Raw genomic sequence first — 20,300 nt, forward strand, 5'->3', positions numbered from 1 at the left:
GATTTTAATGCAGTCTGAAATACACTCAGAGACATTATCTGGTATAGTGTGAAAATTCTCTAAACCTTTTCTATAACATATCAGTTCCTGCCTGAGAGGCGACTTGGATCCACTTCAATTTGCCTACCAGAGGAGTAAGTCCACAGCAGATGCCACCTCATTGGCTCTTCACTCAATCCTGGAACATCTGGATAGCAAAGATACAAACATCAGGATGCTCTCTATCGACTACAGCACAGTATTCAACACTATCATCCCCTCAAAGCTAATCAATAAGTTCCAAGACCTCGGCCTCAATACCTCCTTGTGCAATTGGATCCCGGATTTCGTTACTTGTAAACATCAGTCAGTTCAGATTGACAACAACATCTCCTCCACAATTTCCATCAGAACAGGTGCACCACAGGGCCGTGTGCTTAGCGCCCTATTCTGCTCACTTCGCACTTATAACTGTCTGGTTAAGCACAGCTCCAATGCCATATTCAAGTTTGCTGATGGCACCACTGTTGTGGGAGGAACCAAAGGTGATGATGAATCAAACATGAGGAAATCTGCAGACGCTGGAAATTCAAGCAACACACATCAAAGTTGCTGGTGAATGCAGCAGGCCAGGCAACATCTCTAGGAAGAGGTACAGTTGACATTTCGGGCCGACACCCTTCGTCAGGACTAACTGAAAGAAGAGCTACTAAGAGATTTGAAAGTGGGAGGGGGAGGGGGAGATCCAAAATGATAGGAGAAGACAGGAGGGGGAGGGATGGAGCCAAGAGCTGGACAGTTGATTGGCAAACGGGATATGAGAGGATCATGGGACAGGAGGCCCAGGGAGAAAGAAAAGGGGGAGGGGGGAAAGAAACAGAGGATGGGCAAGGGGTATAGTGAGGGAGCCAGAGGGAGAGAAAGGAGAGAGAGAGAAAAAAAACGTGTGTATATAAATAAATAACGGATGTGGTACGAGGGGGAGGTGGGGCATTAGCGGAAGTTAGAGAAGTCAATGTTCATGCTATCAGATTGGAGGCTACCCAGACAGAATATAAGGTGTTGCTCCTCCAACCTGAGTGTGGCTTCATCTTTACAGTAGAGGAAGCCGTGGATAGACATATCAGAATGGTAATGGGACATGGAATTAAAATGTGTGGCCACTGGAAGATCCTGCTTTCTCTGGTGGACAGAGCGTAGGTGTTCAGCGAAACGATCTCCCAGTCTGCGTTGGGTCTCGCCAATATATAGAAGGCCACATCGGGAGCACCGGACACAGTATATCACACCAGCCGACTCACAGGTGAAGTGTCGCCTCACCTGGAAGGACTGTCTAGGGCCCTGAATGGTGGTGAGGGAGGAAGTGTAAGGGCATGTGCAACACGTGTTCTGCTTACAGGGATAAGTGCCAGGAGGGAGATCGGTGGGGAGGACGAATGGACAAGGGAGTTGCGTAGGGAGCGATCCCTGTGGAAAGCAGAGGGGGGGAGAGAGGGAAAGATGTGCTTAGTGGTGAGATCCCATTGGAGGTAGCAGAAGTTACGGAGAACTATATGTTGGACCCGGACGCTGGTGGGGTGGTAGGTGAGTTCAAGAGGAACCCTATTCCTAGTGGGGTTACGGGAGGATGGAGTGAGAGCAGATGTGCGTAAAACGGGGGAGATGCGTTTGAGAGCAGAGTTGATGGTGGAGGAAGGGAAGCCCCTTTCTTTAAAAAAGGAGGACATCTCCTTCGTCCTGGAATGAAAAGCCTCATCCTGAGAGCAGATGCGGCCGAGACAGAGGAATTGCGAGAAGGGGATCGCATTTTTGCAAGAGACAGGATGAGAAGAGGAATAGTCTAGATAGCTGTGAGAGCCAGTAGGTTTATAGTAGAGATCAGTAGATAAGCTGTCTCCAGAGATAGAGACAGAAAGATGTAGACAGGGGAGGGAGTTGTCGGAAATGGACCAGGTAAACTTGAGGGCAGGGTGAAAGTTGGAGGCAAAGTTAATGAAGTCAACGAGTTCAGCATGCGTACAGGAAGCAGCGCCAATGCAGCCGTCGATGTAGCGAAGGAAAAGTGGGGAACAGATACCAGAATAGGTTTGGAACATAGATTGTTTCACAAAGCCAACAGAAAGGCAGGCATAGCTAGGACCCATACAGGTGCCCATGGCTACACCTTTAGTTTGGAGGAAGTGGGAGGAGCCAAAGGAGAAATTATTAAGAGTAAGGACCAATTCCGCTAGACAGAGCAGAGTGGTGGTAGAGGGGAACTGGTTAGGTCTGGAATCCAAAAAGAAGCGGAGAGCTTTGAGACCTTCCTGATGGGGGATGGAAGTATATAGGGACTGGACATCCATGGTGAAAATAAAGCGGTGGGGGCCAGGGAACTTCAAATCATTGAAAAGTTTCACAGCGTGAGAAGTGTCACGAACATAGGTAGGAAGGGATTGAACAAGGGGGGATAAAACAGTGTCGAGGTATGCAGAAATGAGTTCGGTGGGGCAGGAGCAAGCTGAGACAATAGATCTACCAGGACAGGCAGGTTTGTGGATCTTGGGTAGGAGGTAGAAACGGGAAGTGCGAGGTGTGGGAACTATAAGGTTGGTAGCAGTGGATGGGAGATCCCCTGAGCGGATAAAGTCGGTGATGGTGTGGAAGACAATGGCCTGGTGCTCCTTAGTGGGGTCACGATTGAGGGGTAAGTACGAGGAGGTATCCGTGAGTTGTCGCTGTGCCTCGGCAAGGTAGAGGTCAGTACGCCAGACTACAACAGCACCCCCCTTATCGGCGGGTTTTATAGTAAGGTTAGGATTAGTGCGGAGGGAGTGGAGAGCACAGCGTTCGGAAGGAGTGAGGTTGGAATGGGAACAAGGTGCGGTAAAGTCGAGATGGTTGATGTCCCGTCGGCAGTTAGCAATGAATCAGCATACAGGAGGGAGATTGAAAATTTGGCTGAGTGGTGTCAACCTCTCACTCAATGTCAGCAAGACAAAGGAACTGATCATAGACTTCAACAGAGGGAAATCAGAGGTCCATCAGCCAACACTCATCGGAGGATCAGAGATGGAGAGGGTCAGCAACTTTAAATTCTTGGGTGAAACTACTTCCGAGGAACTGTCCTGGATCCAACACATAAGTGCAATTGCAAAGAAAGCACGGCAGCATCTCTTCTTCCTTAGGAGTCTGTGGAGATTCGGCTAGACATCTAAAACTTTGACAAACTTCTACAGATGTTTAGTTGAGAGTATATTGACTGGCTGTATCACAGCCTGGTATGGAAACACCGATGACTTTGAATGGAAAATTCTACAAAAGGTAGAGGATTTGACACAGTACATCACAGGTAAAGCCCTCCCAACCACTGAGCACATCTACATGGAACACTGTCATAGGAAAGCAGCATCCATTATCAGAGATCCCCACCACCCAGGCCATACTCTCCTCTCACTGCTGCCATCAGGTAGAAAGTACAAGAGCCCCGGGACACACACCATCAGGTTCAAGAACAGTTACTACCACACAACCATCAGGGATAAAAAGGGAATAACTATACTCGCTTGCCCCAACACTGAAATGTTCCCACAACCAATGATCTCACTTTAAGGACTCATCTCATTATCTCACATTCTCATTATTTATTGCTATTTGCAAAGTTTACTGTCTTCTGCGCCCTGATTGAACTTTCATTGACCTTGTTACATTTACTATTCTATAAATTTGCTGAGTATGCTCACAATAAAATGAATCTCAGGATTATATATGGTGACATATATGTACTTTGATAATAAAATTTACTTTGAAGGTTGAGATTTACTTTGAACATATTGTTATTGTGACTGTTGTACAATAACTGACACAGGACTGATGGGTTTATGTGTTGGAAATTCCATCCCTACGAATGTCTCTCTCACTTCCATACCACTGTATTTTCCCTCATAATAATGTTTATATATGCTGAATGTATCTACATCCATTCATGGACACATTCACCAGTGAAAGTGGATAGCAAACTTATGTTTTCATATTGGTAACAGCAATGACCACAAAGTTTGCTTAAAAATGTGAAGTGCAAATCATTGAATAGGCAGATGCAAATTTTTTTTCTTGAGGACTAGTGAAACAGCCCTTTAAATTGGTGGAGAGGGTTAAAAAGCCAGTGAGTTGTAATCTGGGGGTGGTATACAACAACTCATTTTTGATTCACAGGAACTCAGCGAGCTGAAACTCTCCCGTGCAGCTGCTCGGTAGCCTTCCTCTCCTTTCTGGTAACTACAACCAGAGCTGTAAGTGCTCTTCCAACTGAGAGGCTCTGGTAATCCCAACTCTTTGTTTCTCCATGCTGCTTTCAAACTGCAAAAACAAATCAAATTGTTACTGATGAAAAATACATGAAGTAGTAGCAAAAGATACCAAATTCCTCATGTCTGCATGAAACTGTTTCAATGAAAATACAAAAGAACATTATTCCCAAGTTCTGGTTAATGCTCAATATTCAGTAGATGTTTACAGAGTACAATACTCAACTTGCTACCCTGCTGCAAATATTAAGTAGTGTAAAAAATTTGGTGGAGCCCTTTAGCTGCCTTTTCTGATAAATCGCTCTTTCCTGTAACCATAGTTTCATACAGCATAGAAACAACAGGTCATTTTGGCCCACCTACTCCAAAGTTCCTGATGCCTATGTTAATACCATTTGCAAATTTAGGCCTGTATTCCTCAGTACGTTTCCTATCTAATAGACCTGTCCGAGTGCTTTTGAATGTACTAGTATCTGCCTCCACTAGCACTTCATTACAAATATTGCAAAACTTACCCCTCAGATCTCCTTTTAATTTCTCCTCATTTACCTTTAACGTGAGTTCTCCAGTTTTAGGTTCCGCTGCCCTGGAAAAAGAAATTCTGTCTATCTATCTTACTGTCCCTTATAACTTTGTAAAATTTCTCTAAGGACATCCCTCAGCCCCGATGTTCCAGTGAGAATAAAACCAGCTTAACCAATCTCTCTTTATAACTCCAGTTCTCTTTTCCAGGCAGCTTCCTGGTACATTCCTTTTACACATTCTTTGTTGCTATCACATCTTCCCTGTAGTGTGTCAGCCAGATCTGTACATGGTAAGAATAACTGTACCTAACTGGGAATGCTCTGTCAGAAATTAATACCCTCAGTAATGATGGAAGGAGGCAGAATGGAACGCTGATAATTCAGAAAGTTTGAATCTTGAATTTCTAGTATGCATGTTGGTCTTGCTAAAATTACTGGGCTCATTAGTTTCCCAGTTGGTTAAGGTGTAAACGTCCTTCTACAGCTTCCAAATTGGACATAAAGAGCACATACAAAAATGAGAGGAAATTAGCAAGTCAGGCAGCACTCCCTTCTGTTTTACTTACCCCTCCACTTTTTCCCTCATTCCTGTTATCCCCTTACCCCTTCTATCCCTTCTCCTGCCCTTATGATCAGCTCACCATTTCCTTCTGGTTCCCCACCTCCTTCCCTTTATGCCACAGTCCTCTGTTTTCTCCTATCAGGTTCCTTCTTCTTCACCACCCACCCATCTACCTCTTAGTTTTTTGTGTCATCCCCTTTCATAAGACCATAAGACATAGGAGCAGAATTAGGCCATCTGACCTATCAGGTCTGCTCCGCCATTCAATCATGGCTCCTCCTCAACCCCAGTTCCCGGCCTTCTTCCCGTAACCTTTGATGCTGTGTCTAATCAAGAACCTATTAATCTCTGCCTTAAATGCACCCAACAACCTGGCCTCCACACTGCATGAGGCAACAAATTCCACAAATTCACCACCCTTTGGCTAAAGAAATTTCTCCACATCTCTGTTTTGAAAGGGCGTCCCTCTATCCTGAGGCTGTGCCCTCTTGTCCTGGACTCTCCCACCATAGGAAACATCCTTTCCACATCTACTCTGTCTAGGCCTTTCAATATTCAAAATGTTTCAATGAGATCCCCCCCTCATCTTTCTGAACTCCAGCGAGTACAGACCCAGAGCCATCGAACGTTCCTCGTATGATAACCCTTTTATTCCAGGAATCATCCTTGTGAACTCCTCTGGACCCTCTCCAATGCCAGCACATCTTTTCTAAGATGAGGTTCACAATACTCAAGGTGAGGCCTCACCAGTGCCTTATAAAGCCTCAGCCTCAGAGGGGAGGAGAAGATGGCGGCGCGACGCAGCGCGTGTGGCCGCTCCAGAATGATATCGGTATTTGTTAAGTAGGTACCGTGCACAATTCTGATTTGATGGAGACAGACGTGAGAAGCACAGAGGAACATCTGGAGAAACTTCTGAAATGCCTGCTTCGGTGCCGCTGCTACTGTGCGGTTGAGAATCTCCAGAGGGGAAGGCCCCAAATCTTCGGCTTTGCCTATTGCTTGGTGGCCGGGGCCGGGGTCGAAGCGCTCGGCAGAGATGGTGCTCGCTGCTCGGTGTCGGAGGGCTGGTCGGAGGCTCAAATTTTTCGGACGGACTCAAGAGTCGGCTGTGGTTGGGTGCTTCTAGGATGCTGCATCGGCAAGTTTGCGGCACTGGAGGTTCATGGCAGGGAGCGTTTTTCTTCCTTCTACCGTCTGCGTGAGATGATGGGACTTTCGAGAGACTTTGAGACTTTTTTTTACCGTGTCCATGGTCTGTTCTTTATCAAATTACGGTATTGCTTTGCACTATTGTAACTGTATGTTATAATTATGTGGTTTTTGTCAGTTTTTCAGTCTTGGTTTCTCTTGTGTTTCTGTGATATCATACTGGAGGAATATTGTATCATTTCTTAATGCATGCATTACTAAATGACAATAAAAGAGGACTGCGTGTCCTCATAATCTAATCTAATCTAATCACATCTTTGCTCTGTATTCAGCATTTGGGTTTACTTTTTGTGGTGAAAGCATAGGGTTATTTCAAGATTCACATTTCATTTGGGGCCCAACAAAATCCCTTGTATCACAGTCATATGAGATTTTTTTGTATATTCTGTATGGCTTAATTTAGCTACAGGAACTTCAAAACACCATCACCCACCATACAAGGGGTGATTGATAAGTTCGTGGCCTAAGGTAGAAGGAGATGAGTTATACAGCTCTTGTTACATGCACGTGCAGTTCAACTCTGAGTGAAAATGCAGAAAGTTTGAAGTTAATAACTCATCTCCTTCTACCTTAGGCCACAAACTTATCAATCACCCCTGCTGTGGGCCACTTCTGGAGGTCCAAGACGCTGACTTCTACAAAGAAGGGCTCCGTATGCTCCATGATCGCTGGACTAAGTGTGTAAATGTAGGAAAAATAAATGTGCTAGGTTTTCTAAAATCGACTCCTTCTACCTTAGGCCATGAACTTATCAATCACCCCTCGTAAAACAGAAGAATTATATAAGTACCAAACTTCTTTAAAATAGAAACAATTAACATATCAGCTAAAGGTAATATATTATTATTAATAGGACAGGTTGGAGCGCATTCGGACATGTTTCACGTTATCTCTTACTATAGTAGTTTGGGCTCATTGGTGCAAGATTATTGTTGAAGGCGATTTTTCTTAAGACAATGGTTGGTCTTAAATTTCTTCAATATATCTTCACAGAGGCATAGGAAAGTGTAATTAAACTCCTTTATTCTGTGGTGTGAAGCATATTCCAAGTCAAAACTTGGAGTATTGAGTTCTGTTGCAGAAAAAATGTACTTCTTGGTTCAAGAAGCCAAGGAAAAAGGGAAGTTCACGGGACGTTTTCACACATGAAGATATCTGGAAATGCCATTGAAGTGAATATTGTAAATGAGGTCATGTATTTCTAGACAAAGAACAGACTGCAGGATATCATCGGGATATTAGATATGGTTAAAATGATCCGTCAGGTGCAGGTCTCTAAACAGAACCCTGGATTTTCTGTAAAGTTCCTATATAAATTTAACACTTTTGGGTTTTTACGTCATTTCATTTGATGGTCCTGTCAGAAATTATAGACACATGAATGCAATCTCATACATAACACTATAAACTTGGATTGTTTTGGGTCGGTTGTACGATGACCAAGAGCATGCAATGAACACTATAAGTCATTTTAGTAAAGAATAAGGATAATATTCCTGAGGATTCGTATGTCTTTCAGATGATACATTGGACTGGATCAAGCTCGCTGCCACTGTGCTAGACTCACAGCCACATTAACCCCTAGTAGTTCCCAATGACCTGGAGTCTTGGCTCCATGGCTCTCCTGTAGGAGGAGCAGACAGCAAGCAGTGATCAGGTTGGGTCACTGGAACACGAGTTGGTGGCAGTGAGATCTGCGGTCTGGAGCCGCCTGGGGTCATTGGAGTCGGAGATACTCTTTGTTTTATCCATCCCTTCTCCACTTTTACGGCTACTGAGAATTAACTTGCTTCCTCTCTTTCCAAGGTTCTAACAAATGGGCCTGGACCTGAATTGTTAAATATGTTCCATTTTTCACAAAGGCTGCCTGCCCTGCTGAGTGTGTTCAGATCTTCTGCATCTGCAGTTTAAAAAAAATTCACATTACTGAACACCAGCCACCCTCCCAACCCAGTGGGGAGTCTGGGGGCAGAACAAGGATTCAAATGTTGTTGCAGATGCACTTCCAATGCACTTCCAATGCATTCCTGTTCCAATGCACTTCCCTCAAACAGCACCACAAAAACTACTCAGCTTTCATTTCTGCTTTTGTGTCTGTTATTTTGTTATTAAAAGTTCATTTGTAGTTACAGCTATTAAACAACTCAGTGAGCTGGATCAATTCTTGTTTTGCGAATAAAGTAAGAAAAAATTCTTAGGAAACAGGAAAGTACAGGAAGGATTTCAAATTAAAAAACGTGCCAGCACTTTTATTCCAAATTTTGCAACCTAATTAAATGAGAGTGAATGACAAAGACACTAGGTAATTACCATGTAGTTGGGAAAAGGCTGAAATTTACTTTGGAATTAAGCTGCCGCAGCACATTTGCCTGGCTCTCACAGCTTGAAATAGTGTTTATGCAGCACAAATTTACTCAGTTTAAAAAAAACATTCTTCTGCAAAAAGGACTTCCTACTCAATCATTCTCCTGCATATCTGGAAAGGATAAACACAAAGTGCTAAACCGCATGTAGCCCCTGCTCAGCTGTTTCATTTTTTAAGCCATGTCTTATTTGTTACATTGGTTTCATTTCCTAAAATAATTATTACTGCTTTTAACAAATATATTATATTAGACAACGGGTTGACCCGTTGAGGCACCCTTTGAGAGAAGGGTAGTGCAGTCTGATGTGACCAGAATGAACATTAAATTTTCCTAAATGCTATTAGTACCACTTTGTTTTGGAAACTGAAGTAGAAAACCTCAGTTTATTAAAGAACGACACGTAGCAAAGCAAATATAGCAGTTCCTCATTTAATGAAGGACACTTTTGATGGCATCATTTCTGGTTTATCTGCCACCCTTGTGGCTCTCGTTGTCATTCTGGAGACATGCAGCCCTTTCATCCCTCATCTCTTCATCTCTTCTGCTGTTTGTTGTTTGTCTCTGATCCTGGAGGCGTGCATGCCTCTCCGCCTCTGTCTCTTTTCTCTCATCTTTTTTTTGTCCTGACTCTTTAATCTTGGAGTCGTGCGGCCCTGACCTCATCTGGTTCTTGTCCTCTCCCTCTCTTTGCTGCTCCCCAACGACGTTTAGCGTCATCTCTTGACCATAATGTCCCCCTTCCCTTTCCACACGGCATAATTAGGCTGACCATTTTTTTTACCCTAATGCTGGATAGAAGATATGAAGCAGTAACACCAAAGGATGCTGATTATTCTTGATGATGTGGTTGGCGCTCTCCTAAATGGACGTGATAGAGTCACCGCTGTCCTTTGACTGCAGCAAAGGGTTTTACGGGTGTCTCCAAGTACATCATTACAATAAGATTTAATTATCTCTTATTGATGGGTGGCAGTTAGATCTGTCCCAATCCTGCACATGCTGATGGTAATTAGCAGAATGTGATCCCTTGAAAGAGAGCTGCCTTGCCCTTTTGTTCTGGTAGGTGTCGCTGCTGAGGCTGGCCGTGCGCATGAGTTAGGCTGTCGCGTCCCAATTTCCATGATGGCGGATCGGCTCTCGGGTTAAAAGGGAGCCTGTTGATTTTTACGAATGAGCAATTTTATACGAATATATAACCCTGAACTTTGCCTGCATTCTGTAAGTTAGTGCATTTTAATTCGATTTAGCCAAAAGAAGTGCCGCTGTAATGCACCGTTTGCACTAATTGGAGATCACAAACAGACAAATAGACAGACAGAGCATGGGAGTTTTAGTAGTATATAGATAGACTGTGTTGGCTTACCCAAAATACTGTGGATGTATTGGCTTGTTGTCCATTGGCAACGAACATTTTAATTCTTCTGGGGCCAAAACCATTCCACTATCAGTCTGATAATCCTAAGAAAGACAGGAGCAAATTAATAGAACCTATTTTTAATTTTGTTATCATATCTATAAACCACTTAGCAATTTGGAATATGATTTAATTTGTGCATTGATGACAATAGCTCATATTCAAGCTTTATGTTTTTGTATAAACGTAGAATTATAAGTGTGGTGCATTGTGTTCTTTGTCCTTCTGATCAATGTCCCTATGTTATTTCAACAGTTACTTAAGATGTTATCAAGTAAAACATTATTCATGCATCTACTCAAAGGCAAACTGTGAGACGTACATAATGAATATGTACACAGCTTGTATACTGTACCTTATATAATGTAATTAATTAACTTATTAATATTAGAAGGATCATTTTAATTATCTAGAATGATCCAATGCTTTCCCATCTATGTATTAATTTTCAAAATTATTTACAGTATGATTTTTTTCCATCAGTTAGCAAAAAATTGTTCTTTAACTGTTGATCATCTTCTATGGGGAGTTTCCTGATATGAATTTTGAAATTACTTTCTATAGTTTGAACTTTATAGCTGTAGCTACTCTTTTGCTTTATTCTGTGATAGCAATTCAACTTAATCTTTATACCATTTAGTATCTTTCTCAGATGGCTTCTTTAAGGGCTGGAAAGTCCATTCTTTGCAATGTTTCCTCACTTTGCTAAGTTTGACACCAGGGATCAGTCTCATGGCTCTTGTCTGTACAGTTTTTGATGGTTAGATGTTTCCTTGGCTTCTTGGCAACCCAAACCAGGTAGAGTGTTCAAATATGGTCTGACCAGAACATTGCACAATTTCAACACAGCTTTTTTCTGATTTTAGACATCTCAAGATCATTTGGCCACTTATCCAAACCATCAATTCTTAAATTTGGGTTTTAGAAACTAAATGGGTTTCCATGGTGCTACAGAGAGAAGTTGCATCTGCTAGAGTTTGCTGAATCTTTATTAAAATCAGACTATTGTTAAAAGAGAAGAGAAAGATTGAGCAGAAAAGGAAGAGATTACTAGAAACTTAAAAGGATAATGTCTTACTCACTTCTTTGAATGATTAAGTTTTGGGATATGGGTAGTTCAGGTATTTTTCTGGACTTCAGTTTTGAAAAACCCATTGACCTGATGTCATACACAGTCCATTTATGGTAACATTTGGTAGGATTGGTGGATGGATTTGGTTTGGATAAGAAAGTAGTTAGTGCAGATTTATAGGAGTATTATGAAATAAGAGGGTCTTGTCTTAGAGCCAGCACTATACATGATCTGGAAGAGGATGCAAAAGATTGTGCATTGGTTTACAAGTAATGCAGATGTTCGGACTATAGAGAAACAAAAGAATGTAGGCAAGTGTAAGTGGAGTGCCGGTGTGGGTCTGCAACTATCAGTTCACATCTCATATAGCTAGATGTAAACATCTAGAAGCTGAGTGGGCTAAGCCAGCGTGCGGGATGACTTTGAAGGTATATGTACAATCTCTCACTGCTGAAGTTGGAGGCTCCCATCTGCTTCAAAAGGAGATAATCATACCAGTGCCCAAGCAGAGCAAGGTGAGCTGCCTCAATGACGAATCATCAGGTGGCACGCATATTTACTATGATGAAGTACTTTGGGAGGCTGGACATCAACTTCTGCTAAGCAAGAACCTGGACCTGCTGCAATTTGCCTATCGCCACAATAGGGCTGCAGTGGATGCAATCTCACTGCTCTCTCCTTGGCCTTAGATCTTGTAGACAACAGTAATACCTACATCAGGCTGATGATTATTGACTGCAGCTCAGTGTTCAACACAATCATACCCTCAGTTCTCATCAATAAGCTCCAGTACCGGGGTCTCTGTACCACCCTCTGCAACCAGATTGTTGATTTCCTCACCGGGAAATCACAGTCTGTGCAGATCTGAAACTCCTCGCTGACAATCAACAATGGCACAGCTCAATACATGCTGAGCCCACAGCTCTACTCTCTTTACACGTACTATTGTGTGGCTAGGCACAGCTCAAACAGCATCTGTAAATTTTCTGACAACACATTTTGTCGGCAGAATTTCATATGGTGACAAGGGGGCGTACAGGAGAGAGATAGATCAGCTGGTTGAGTGGTGTTACAGCAACAACCTTAAATTCAACTTTGGTAAGACCAAGGAAATGATTATGGACCAGGAAAGGAAGTCCAAACTGAGGGATCAGAAGTGGAAAGGGTGAACAGTTTCATGTTCCTGGGTTTCAGTATCTCTGAGGATCTATCCTGGGCCCCACATATTGATGCATTTACAAAGAAGGCACAACATCAGTGATATTTCATTAGTAGTTTTTGGAGAACAGGTATGTCACCAAAGACACACACAGATTTCTACAGATGTATTGTGGAGAGCATTCTAACTGGTTGCATCACCATCTGGTATGGAGAGGCCACTGCACAGGATCAGAAAAAGCTGCAGAAAGTTGTGAACTCTGCCAGCTCCATCGTGGGCACGAGCCTCCCCAGCATCCAGGACACCTTCAAAAACCAATGCCTCAAAAAGATGGCCCCATCACCCAGGAATATGCTCTCTCCTTATTGCTACCAACAAGAAGGAGGTACAGGAGCCTAAAGATTTCAGGAACAGCATCTTTTCCTCTGCCATCATATTTCTGAATGCACCAGGAAAACTTCCTGAATATTGTTTTTACTCTCTTTCTGCACTACTTATCTATAAACTTTTTATTTAATAGATTTTATTATTATGTTGTGTAATGTACAGCTGATGCAGAACAATACATTTCACAACAAATAGCTGGGACGACTGCTTAAACAAATTGACAGCTAAAATATATTGTAAAGATGATGAAATACAAACTCTAAAAAAACATACATATGGTCATTGTTTCCAACCTTGATTTGAAATCATTTTGAATGCTAGTGTAAATTTTCAAATAAGATTAAAATTGCTATTATGCTTTAGTAGAGCTGGTTTCAAAAGAGGTACTCGGATAGAGAGGATAATAAAACTGATGTATCAAAGAAGGAAGAAAGAAGCTATAACCAGAGTGAGATAACCATATGAAGTAGGATAACACTGCGTAATGAAGTTTGTTATTTGTGGCAGCAATACAGTGCAAGACAAAAAAATTACTATAAATTCCAAGAAACAACAAAATAAATAAATAATGCAAAAGAGGAATAGTGAGGCAGTGTTCATGAGATGCTCAGAAATGAATGGTTTCTGACAATATAGTAATTCAATAAAAGGACTCCAAATAACAACTATTTAAATAAAACAGTGATGTAAGATTAGGTGATGTTGTTTTGTAGCTGCATGATGTGAGAGCCAGTGGAACCATTATTCTTCCTGGTGACAACATCTGTATCAAGTGTTGGCTGCTCAAAGAACTCAGGCTCAAAGTTGATGACCTGGAAACCCTGATTATGCAATTTACCAGGACTGTGGTTCCAGCATGATTTAGGTGGAGCCCATCCCATTAGAACAGCTCCCCTTTCCCCCAATAAAGGTGCCATCATTCCATGAATTCAAACTCTCTTCTCCCTCTCTAATTTTATTGATCTCATGCTTATTTGCACATGGCTCAGGTAGCAATCCAATCCTTTTTGGTTCTGCTTTTTAGTTTAATCCCTAGTTTCCTAATCTAATCCAAATTTCCTCAGCATGGAACAAAACATCTGGATCTTGCCCTTCCCTTTCCAAATTCCTTTGCAGATTAGAGATCAGATTCAGATTCAAATTCAAATGCAGATTTATCTATTTATCACCGATAAATTGAAACATACAGAGAAATGTGTCATTTGTGCTAACAACAAACACAGCCTAAGGATGTCACCACACATTCATCGGGGTTGGGGGAATCTCATTGAAACCTACTGAATATTGAAAGGCCTGGAAAGAGTGAACATTGGAAAAGATGTTTCCAGTAGTGGGAGACATCTCAGAGAGTACAATCTCAAAGTGAAAGGATGTCCTTTTAGAATAAAGATGAGGATGAATTAATTTAGTTAGAGGAATTCATTGCTCCAGAGGTCAAGTCTTTGGGTATACTTAAAGTGGAGTTTGACACACTCTTGAAGAGTAAAGGTGTCAAAGGTTACAGGGAGAAGGCAGGAGAATGGCTCTGACAGGGAAAAACAAATCAGCCATGATTGAATGGCAGAGCAGAATCATGGGCCAAATGGGCTTATGCTGTTCCTATGCCTTGTGATCTCATGGTCAATTAATCTTCTAGCACTCTAATTTACCTGCTGCCAAAGATTCTTTAAGGAACCACTGGCTATTAGTTGTTAGCACTTCCTTACGCACACATTAAATTGAAAGTCTGGAACAGTATGAAAATCATACACCCAACTTTTTACTCACACTGGACTCACTACTGTGCACCAATGCGCTTTGCATTGGCCATCAATATTATTTTGGGTAAAGATGCCAATTATCAGTGATCGCATTCATTGGTTCATTGGCACTGTAGAAAAAGGTAAGTGCTTGAATTATTTTACTATATTTTAAGGCTTGTAATATTTTAATATGTTTTTAATTGATGTTATCTTTTCAGAAAATTTAGTTTTTAAATTTTAACTTTTATAAAATGTCTTTGACAATGACATATAGACGTGTTGAAAGGTCTTTGTTAGCAGTGATGAGTCAAAGGCCATTAAGTAATGCAGAGATGGGCTTCAGCTGTTTCAGGCCCACTTGTCACTTGGGGCTTGCTCCACCTCACACAACCTTCCTGTGTACATTCTGTCTTCCACTTCTGGAAAAAGTAAGCACAGGTGAGGAAGGGCTTATTTTTCTGGAGGTGGAGGACAGAATTATTAACTATGCACATTTAAAAGATCCATTAAGAATTTACCAGAGAACTATACAGCATCACCATGAAGGAAAATATTTAATATTAGATGTTGCAGTCATGATTAATATTTTCAAAGCTTTATACCTGAATATCGTCCTTGTTACAATTTGTCTACATCCATCTTTATTCTTATTTTTTTCTTGAAACAATATTATTCAGACTATTAATTGGGTTGCAGGAGGTTAGTGAGCTAAATTAAAAGTTCATGACTTGCAGTAGTTTTCCTCCCATTCCCCTTCCTTTCTTTGCTTTTCCACTGTGCAGATCCTTTGATTACCATTTCTATCACTGACCTGCTGTCCCGGATCATTGTTATGTCTGATTCAGTTCCTTGTCTTTGCCGTTTTACATGTTTCAATTCTTTGTACCTTGTTTTGAAAATTTTGACTGCAGACTCCATTTGGTGCAGTTTTGATTAACAGATTAAATTTAGCGAGGCAAACTTCACCTTTTTATTATGAATTTGTTTGGTTTTATAGGTCATATTTTGTTCTATTTATTTTTTCTTTATCATGAAGCACAAGGTGTTCAAAATTCGTAGGAAAAAGGGAAATTTTTAATATCCTCAAAATGTTCCGAGGGAAGCTAGAAGTGATTTTATAGAGTTTGTCATAACACAGCAGATAACATCTATCCATTGTAATATGGGGAAGGATGCTTGCAAAACTATATTGTAAGTCTTACATATTGAAACAGAGCCAAGGCTATTGAACAATACACAAGTCATAAGAAAACTTACATCTGTTAATGTTGTAAGCTCATGTGGTAGCTCTTCGAATGTCTCCAAATCCTGTGGTTGTTTGTTCAGACAAGTGTTAATATATCTGCAGTAATAAAAATATATCGCACATTCAAATGGGGTTGCACGTCAGTTTTTCAGTTAAAAAAAATTTTAGTGCTGAGCTGTTTATAGTTCTCATAAGATTTCAGTTTCAACAAGAATTTCAAAAATACAGGATTGTTTTCCTCTCTCCCTACATTGTCCCAGAATTCAAGCAGATTTTTTTTTCATTCAAACCTCTTGGGACCTCTTCTGGGGTAGGTGGGACCTGTAAAAAAGGGATGGATTGCACTTGAATCTGAGGTGGACCAACATTCTTGTGGGCAGGTTTACTAGAGCTGCTGGGAGTGGTTTAAACTAGTATGACAGAGCTGTGGATGAGACAGCAGGTTTACAAGTAGATGACGGATGTAATATGAATGTAAGGAAGGACGAGCCAATGATTGGGCTCAAATGTAAACAGTGCGGAGAGTTAAATTGTACCACAGATGGAAAATTTAACAAGTGCAAACAATGCAGGACTGATAGGGCTGCATTTAAATGCACGTAGTATTCAGAAAAAGGTGGATGAATTCGTGGCGCAGTTAGAGGTTGGTCGGTATGACGCTGTGGGCATTACTGAGTCGTGGCTGAAAGATGGTCATTAGTTGGGAGTTTAATATCAAAGGATATACTTTGTATTGAAAGGACAAGCAGGAAGGCATAGGCAGTGGCGTGGCTCTGTTTGTAGGAGATGGAATTACATCTTTAGAAAGAGGCGACATAGGGTCAGAGAATGTCGAATCTTTGTGGGTGAAGTTAAGAAACTGCAAGGGTAAAACACATTATGCAAATCGTATATAGGCCTTCAATTAGTAGCCAAGAGGTGGGGTTGAGATTGCAAAGGAAGCTGGAAAGGGCATGTAATAAGGGTAACAACACAAATGTAATGGGGGATTTCAATATGCAAGGGGATTGGGGAAATCAGGTTGGTGTCGGATCGCAAGAGAGGGAATTTGTTGAATGCTGTGGGATGGCTTTTTAGAGCAGCTTGTGCTTAAGCCTACTCAAGGAAAGGCTATTTTAGATTGGGTGTTGTGTAATAATCCAGATTTTATTAGAGAGATTAAGGTAAAGGAACACTTAGGAGGCACTGATCATAATATGATTGAGTTCATACTACAATTTGAGAGGGAGAAGCATAACTCACAAGTAGACGGCAGAGCAGAGATGGCAGAAGTTTCTGGGAATAGTTCACAAGGCACAGGATAGATATGTCCCACAGAAGAAGTTGTTCTCAGATGGCAGGGGTAGGCATCCCTAGTTGGCAAGGGAAGTTAAGGACCACATAAAAGCCAAGAAAAGGGCATATAATGTAGCAAAAGTGATTGGGAAGTTGGATGATTGGGAAGCTTTTAAAATCCCACAAAAGGCAACTAGAAAAAGCTATAAGAAGGGAAAAGATGAACTATGAGGGCAAACTAGCCAATACTATAAAGCAGGATACCAAACATTTTTTTCAGTTATATAAAGAGTGAAAAGGAGGTGAGAGTTGATACTGGACCACTGGAAAATTATGCCGGTGAGGTAGTACTGGGGGACAAAGAAATGGGTACTTTGCATCTGTCTTCAGAAGTGAGCCAGAGGTCTGTGAGTGTCAGGGAGCAGGAGTGAGTGCCATTGCTATTACAAAGAAAAAAGTGCCAGGCAAACTCAAAAGTCTTAAGGTGGATAAGTCACCTGGACCAGATGGACTACATCCCAGAGTCTCGAGAGAGGTTGCTGAAGAGATAATGGATGCATTGGTCATGATCTTTCAGGAATCACTTGATTTTGGCATGGTCCCAGAGGACTGGAAGATTGAAAATGTCACTCCACTCCTTAAGAAGGGAGGATAGCAAAATAAAGGAAATTATAGGCCAGTTAGCCTAATCTCAGTGGTTGGGAAAGTGTTGGAGTCTGTTATTAAGGATGAGGTTTTGGGGTACTTGGAGACCAATGATAAAATAAGTCAAAGTCAGCATGGTTTTTGTAAAGGGAAATTGTGCCTGATAAATCTGTTAGAGTTCTTTGGGGAAGTAACAAGCAGGGTAGACAAAGGAGAGCAGTGGATGTCATTTACTTGGATTGTCAGAAAGCATTTGATAAGATGCCACACGTGAGGCAGCTTAACAAGATAAAATCCCATGGCATTACAGGAAAAGATACTGGCGTGGATAGAGGAATGTCTGACAGACAGGAGGCAGCAAGTAGGAATAAAGAAGGCTTTTTTCTGGTTGCCTGCCAGTGACTAGTGGTGTTCCTTAGGGGTTAGCATCAGTTTGTTAATGATTTAGATAATGGAATTGATGGATTTGTGGCAAAATTTGCAGATGATACAAAGATAGGTGGAGGGGTAGGTAGTGCTTAGGAAGCAATGCGATTGCAGAAGGACAGTCGAATTGGAAGAATGGACAGAAAAGTGGCAGATGGAGTACAGTGTTGTGAAATGTATGATAATGCATTTTCATAAAAGGAACAAAAGTGCAGGCTATTAACTAAATGGGAAGAAAATTCAAACATCAGAAGTGGAAGGGGCCCTAGGAGTCATCATGCAAGACTCCCAAAAGGTTAATTTACAGGTGGAGTCTGTGGTAAAGAAGGCAAATGCAATGCTGTCATTCATTTCAAGGGACGAAAATCTTAAACAACAAGGAGATAATGCTGAGGTTTTATAGGACACTGGTCTGGCTGCACCCAGAGTACTGTCAAAAGGTTTGGGCCCAATATCTCAGAATGGGTGTGTACCAAAGGTGGTGCATGAGGATGATTCCAGGAATGAAGGGGTTAATATGAGGAGCTTTTAGCAGCTTTGGTCTTGTACTCACTGGAATTTAGAAGAATGATGGGGGATCTCATCGAAACCTACCAAATGTTGAAAGGTCTAAATAGGGCGGATGTGAGAGGGTATTTCCTATGGTGGAGTTATCGAGAACTAGAGGGTAGAGGCTCAAAATTGAGGGGCGATCTTTCAGAACAGAGGCAAGGAGGAATTCTTTTAGCCAGAGAGTAGTGAATCCATGGAATGCTCTGGCACAGACAGCTGTGGAGGCCAAGCCCGTGGGTATATTTAAAGCGAAAATTGATAGTTTCCAGACTGGTCAGGACATTAAAGGTTATAGCAAGAAGGCAGGTGTATGGGGTTGAGTGGGATCTGGAATCAACCATGATGGAATGGTGGAGCAGACTTGATGGGCTGAATGGCCTAATTCTGCTCCTATGTCTGATGATCTTATGGTCTAAAATGGTGGGCTCATCTACTGTAAACACGAGGAATTCTGCAGATGCTGGAAATTCAAGCAACACACATCAAAGTTGCTGGTGAACGCAGCAGGCCAGGCAGCATCTCTAGGAAGCGGTACAGTCGATGTTTCGGGCCAAGACCCTTCGTCAGGACTAACTGAAGGAAGAGCTAGTAAGAGATTTGAAAGTGGGAGGGGGAGGGGGAGATCCAAGATGATAGGAGAAGACAGGAGGAGGAGGGATGGAGCCAAGAGCTGGACAGGTGATTGGCAAAAGGGATATGAGAGGATCATGGGACAGGAGGCCCAGGGAGAAGGAAAAGGGGGAGGGGTGGAAAAAACCCAGAGGATGGGCAAGGGGTATAGTCAGAGGGACAGAGGGAGAAAAAGGAGAGCGAGAGAAAGAATGTGTGTAAATAAATAAATAACTGATGGGGTACGAGGGGGAGGTGGGGCATTAACAGAAGTTAGAGAAGTCAATATTCATGCCATCAGGTTGGAGGCTACCCATATGGAATATAAGGTGTTGTTCCTCCAACCTGAGTGTGGCTTCATCTTTAGAGTAGAGGAGGCCGTGGATTGACATATCAGAATAGGAATGGGACGTGGAATTAAAATGTGTGGCCACTGGGAGATCCTGCTACTGATCATCTACTGAGTCAATTTGGGAGGAACTGATGAATATGAAAGGGATTTCCATGTTCATTAGATTATATTATGGACTCCTAATTGTCAGCAAGATTTAGAAGAGAAAAATGATAGAGATATAGAGATATATGGTGAATCAAGTTGGTTGAGACAATCTTGAGGAGGACTTCAGGAATGCATCCATGATGATTTTCTTAAACAGCACATCACAGAACCTACAAGGGAACGTGCTATCGTAGATCTGGTCCTGTGCAAAGAGACAGGTAAAAATTGTGATCTTGTAGCTAGAGATCCTCTTGGAAAGAGTGGTCAGAGTATGACTGAATTTCTCATACAAATGGAGGGTGCAATAGTTCAATCTGAAACCAGTGTATTATTCCTAAACAATGG

At 41.8% G+C, this 20,300-nt stretch overlaps 1 protein-coding gene across 4 annotated transcripts in view; it reads right to left on the reverse strand.

Moving 5' to 3' along the window:
- Positions 1–2,933: 2,933 nt before the first annotated feature.
- Positions 2,934–20,300, reverse strand: part of flt1 (fms related receptor tyrosine kinase 1) — a 155,038-nt gene continuing 137,671 nt past the window's right edge. For 3 of the 4 annotated variants that reach the window (XM_063054254.1, XM_063054252.1, XM_063054251.1), the window contains 3 exons: positions 15,961–16,045; positions 10,293–10,387; positions 2,934–4,317 (listed from right to left, as the gene is read on the reverse strand). In XM_063054254.1, coding sequence (XP_062910324.1) covers positions 4,113–4,317; positions 10,293–10,387; positions 15,961–16,045 — 385 coding nt within the window. In that variant the 3' untranslated portion in view covers positions 2,934–4,112. Of the gene's footprint in view, positions 4,318–10,292; positions 10,388–15,960; positions 16,046–20,300 lie in introns of those variants that run through there. The other variant, XR_010018734.1, reaches the window with a different exon arrangement.

This window comes from Mobula hypostoma, chromosome 7 (assembly GCF_963921235.1).
Source record: "Mobula hypostoma chromosome 7, sMobHyp1.1, whole genome shotgun sequence".
Lineage (NCBI taxonomy): Eukaryota > Metazoa > Chordata > Chondrichthyes > Myliobatiformes > Myliobatidae > Mobula > Mobula hypostoma.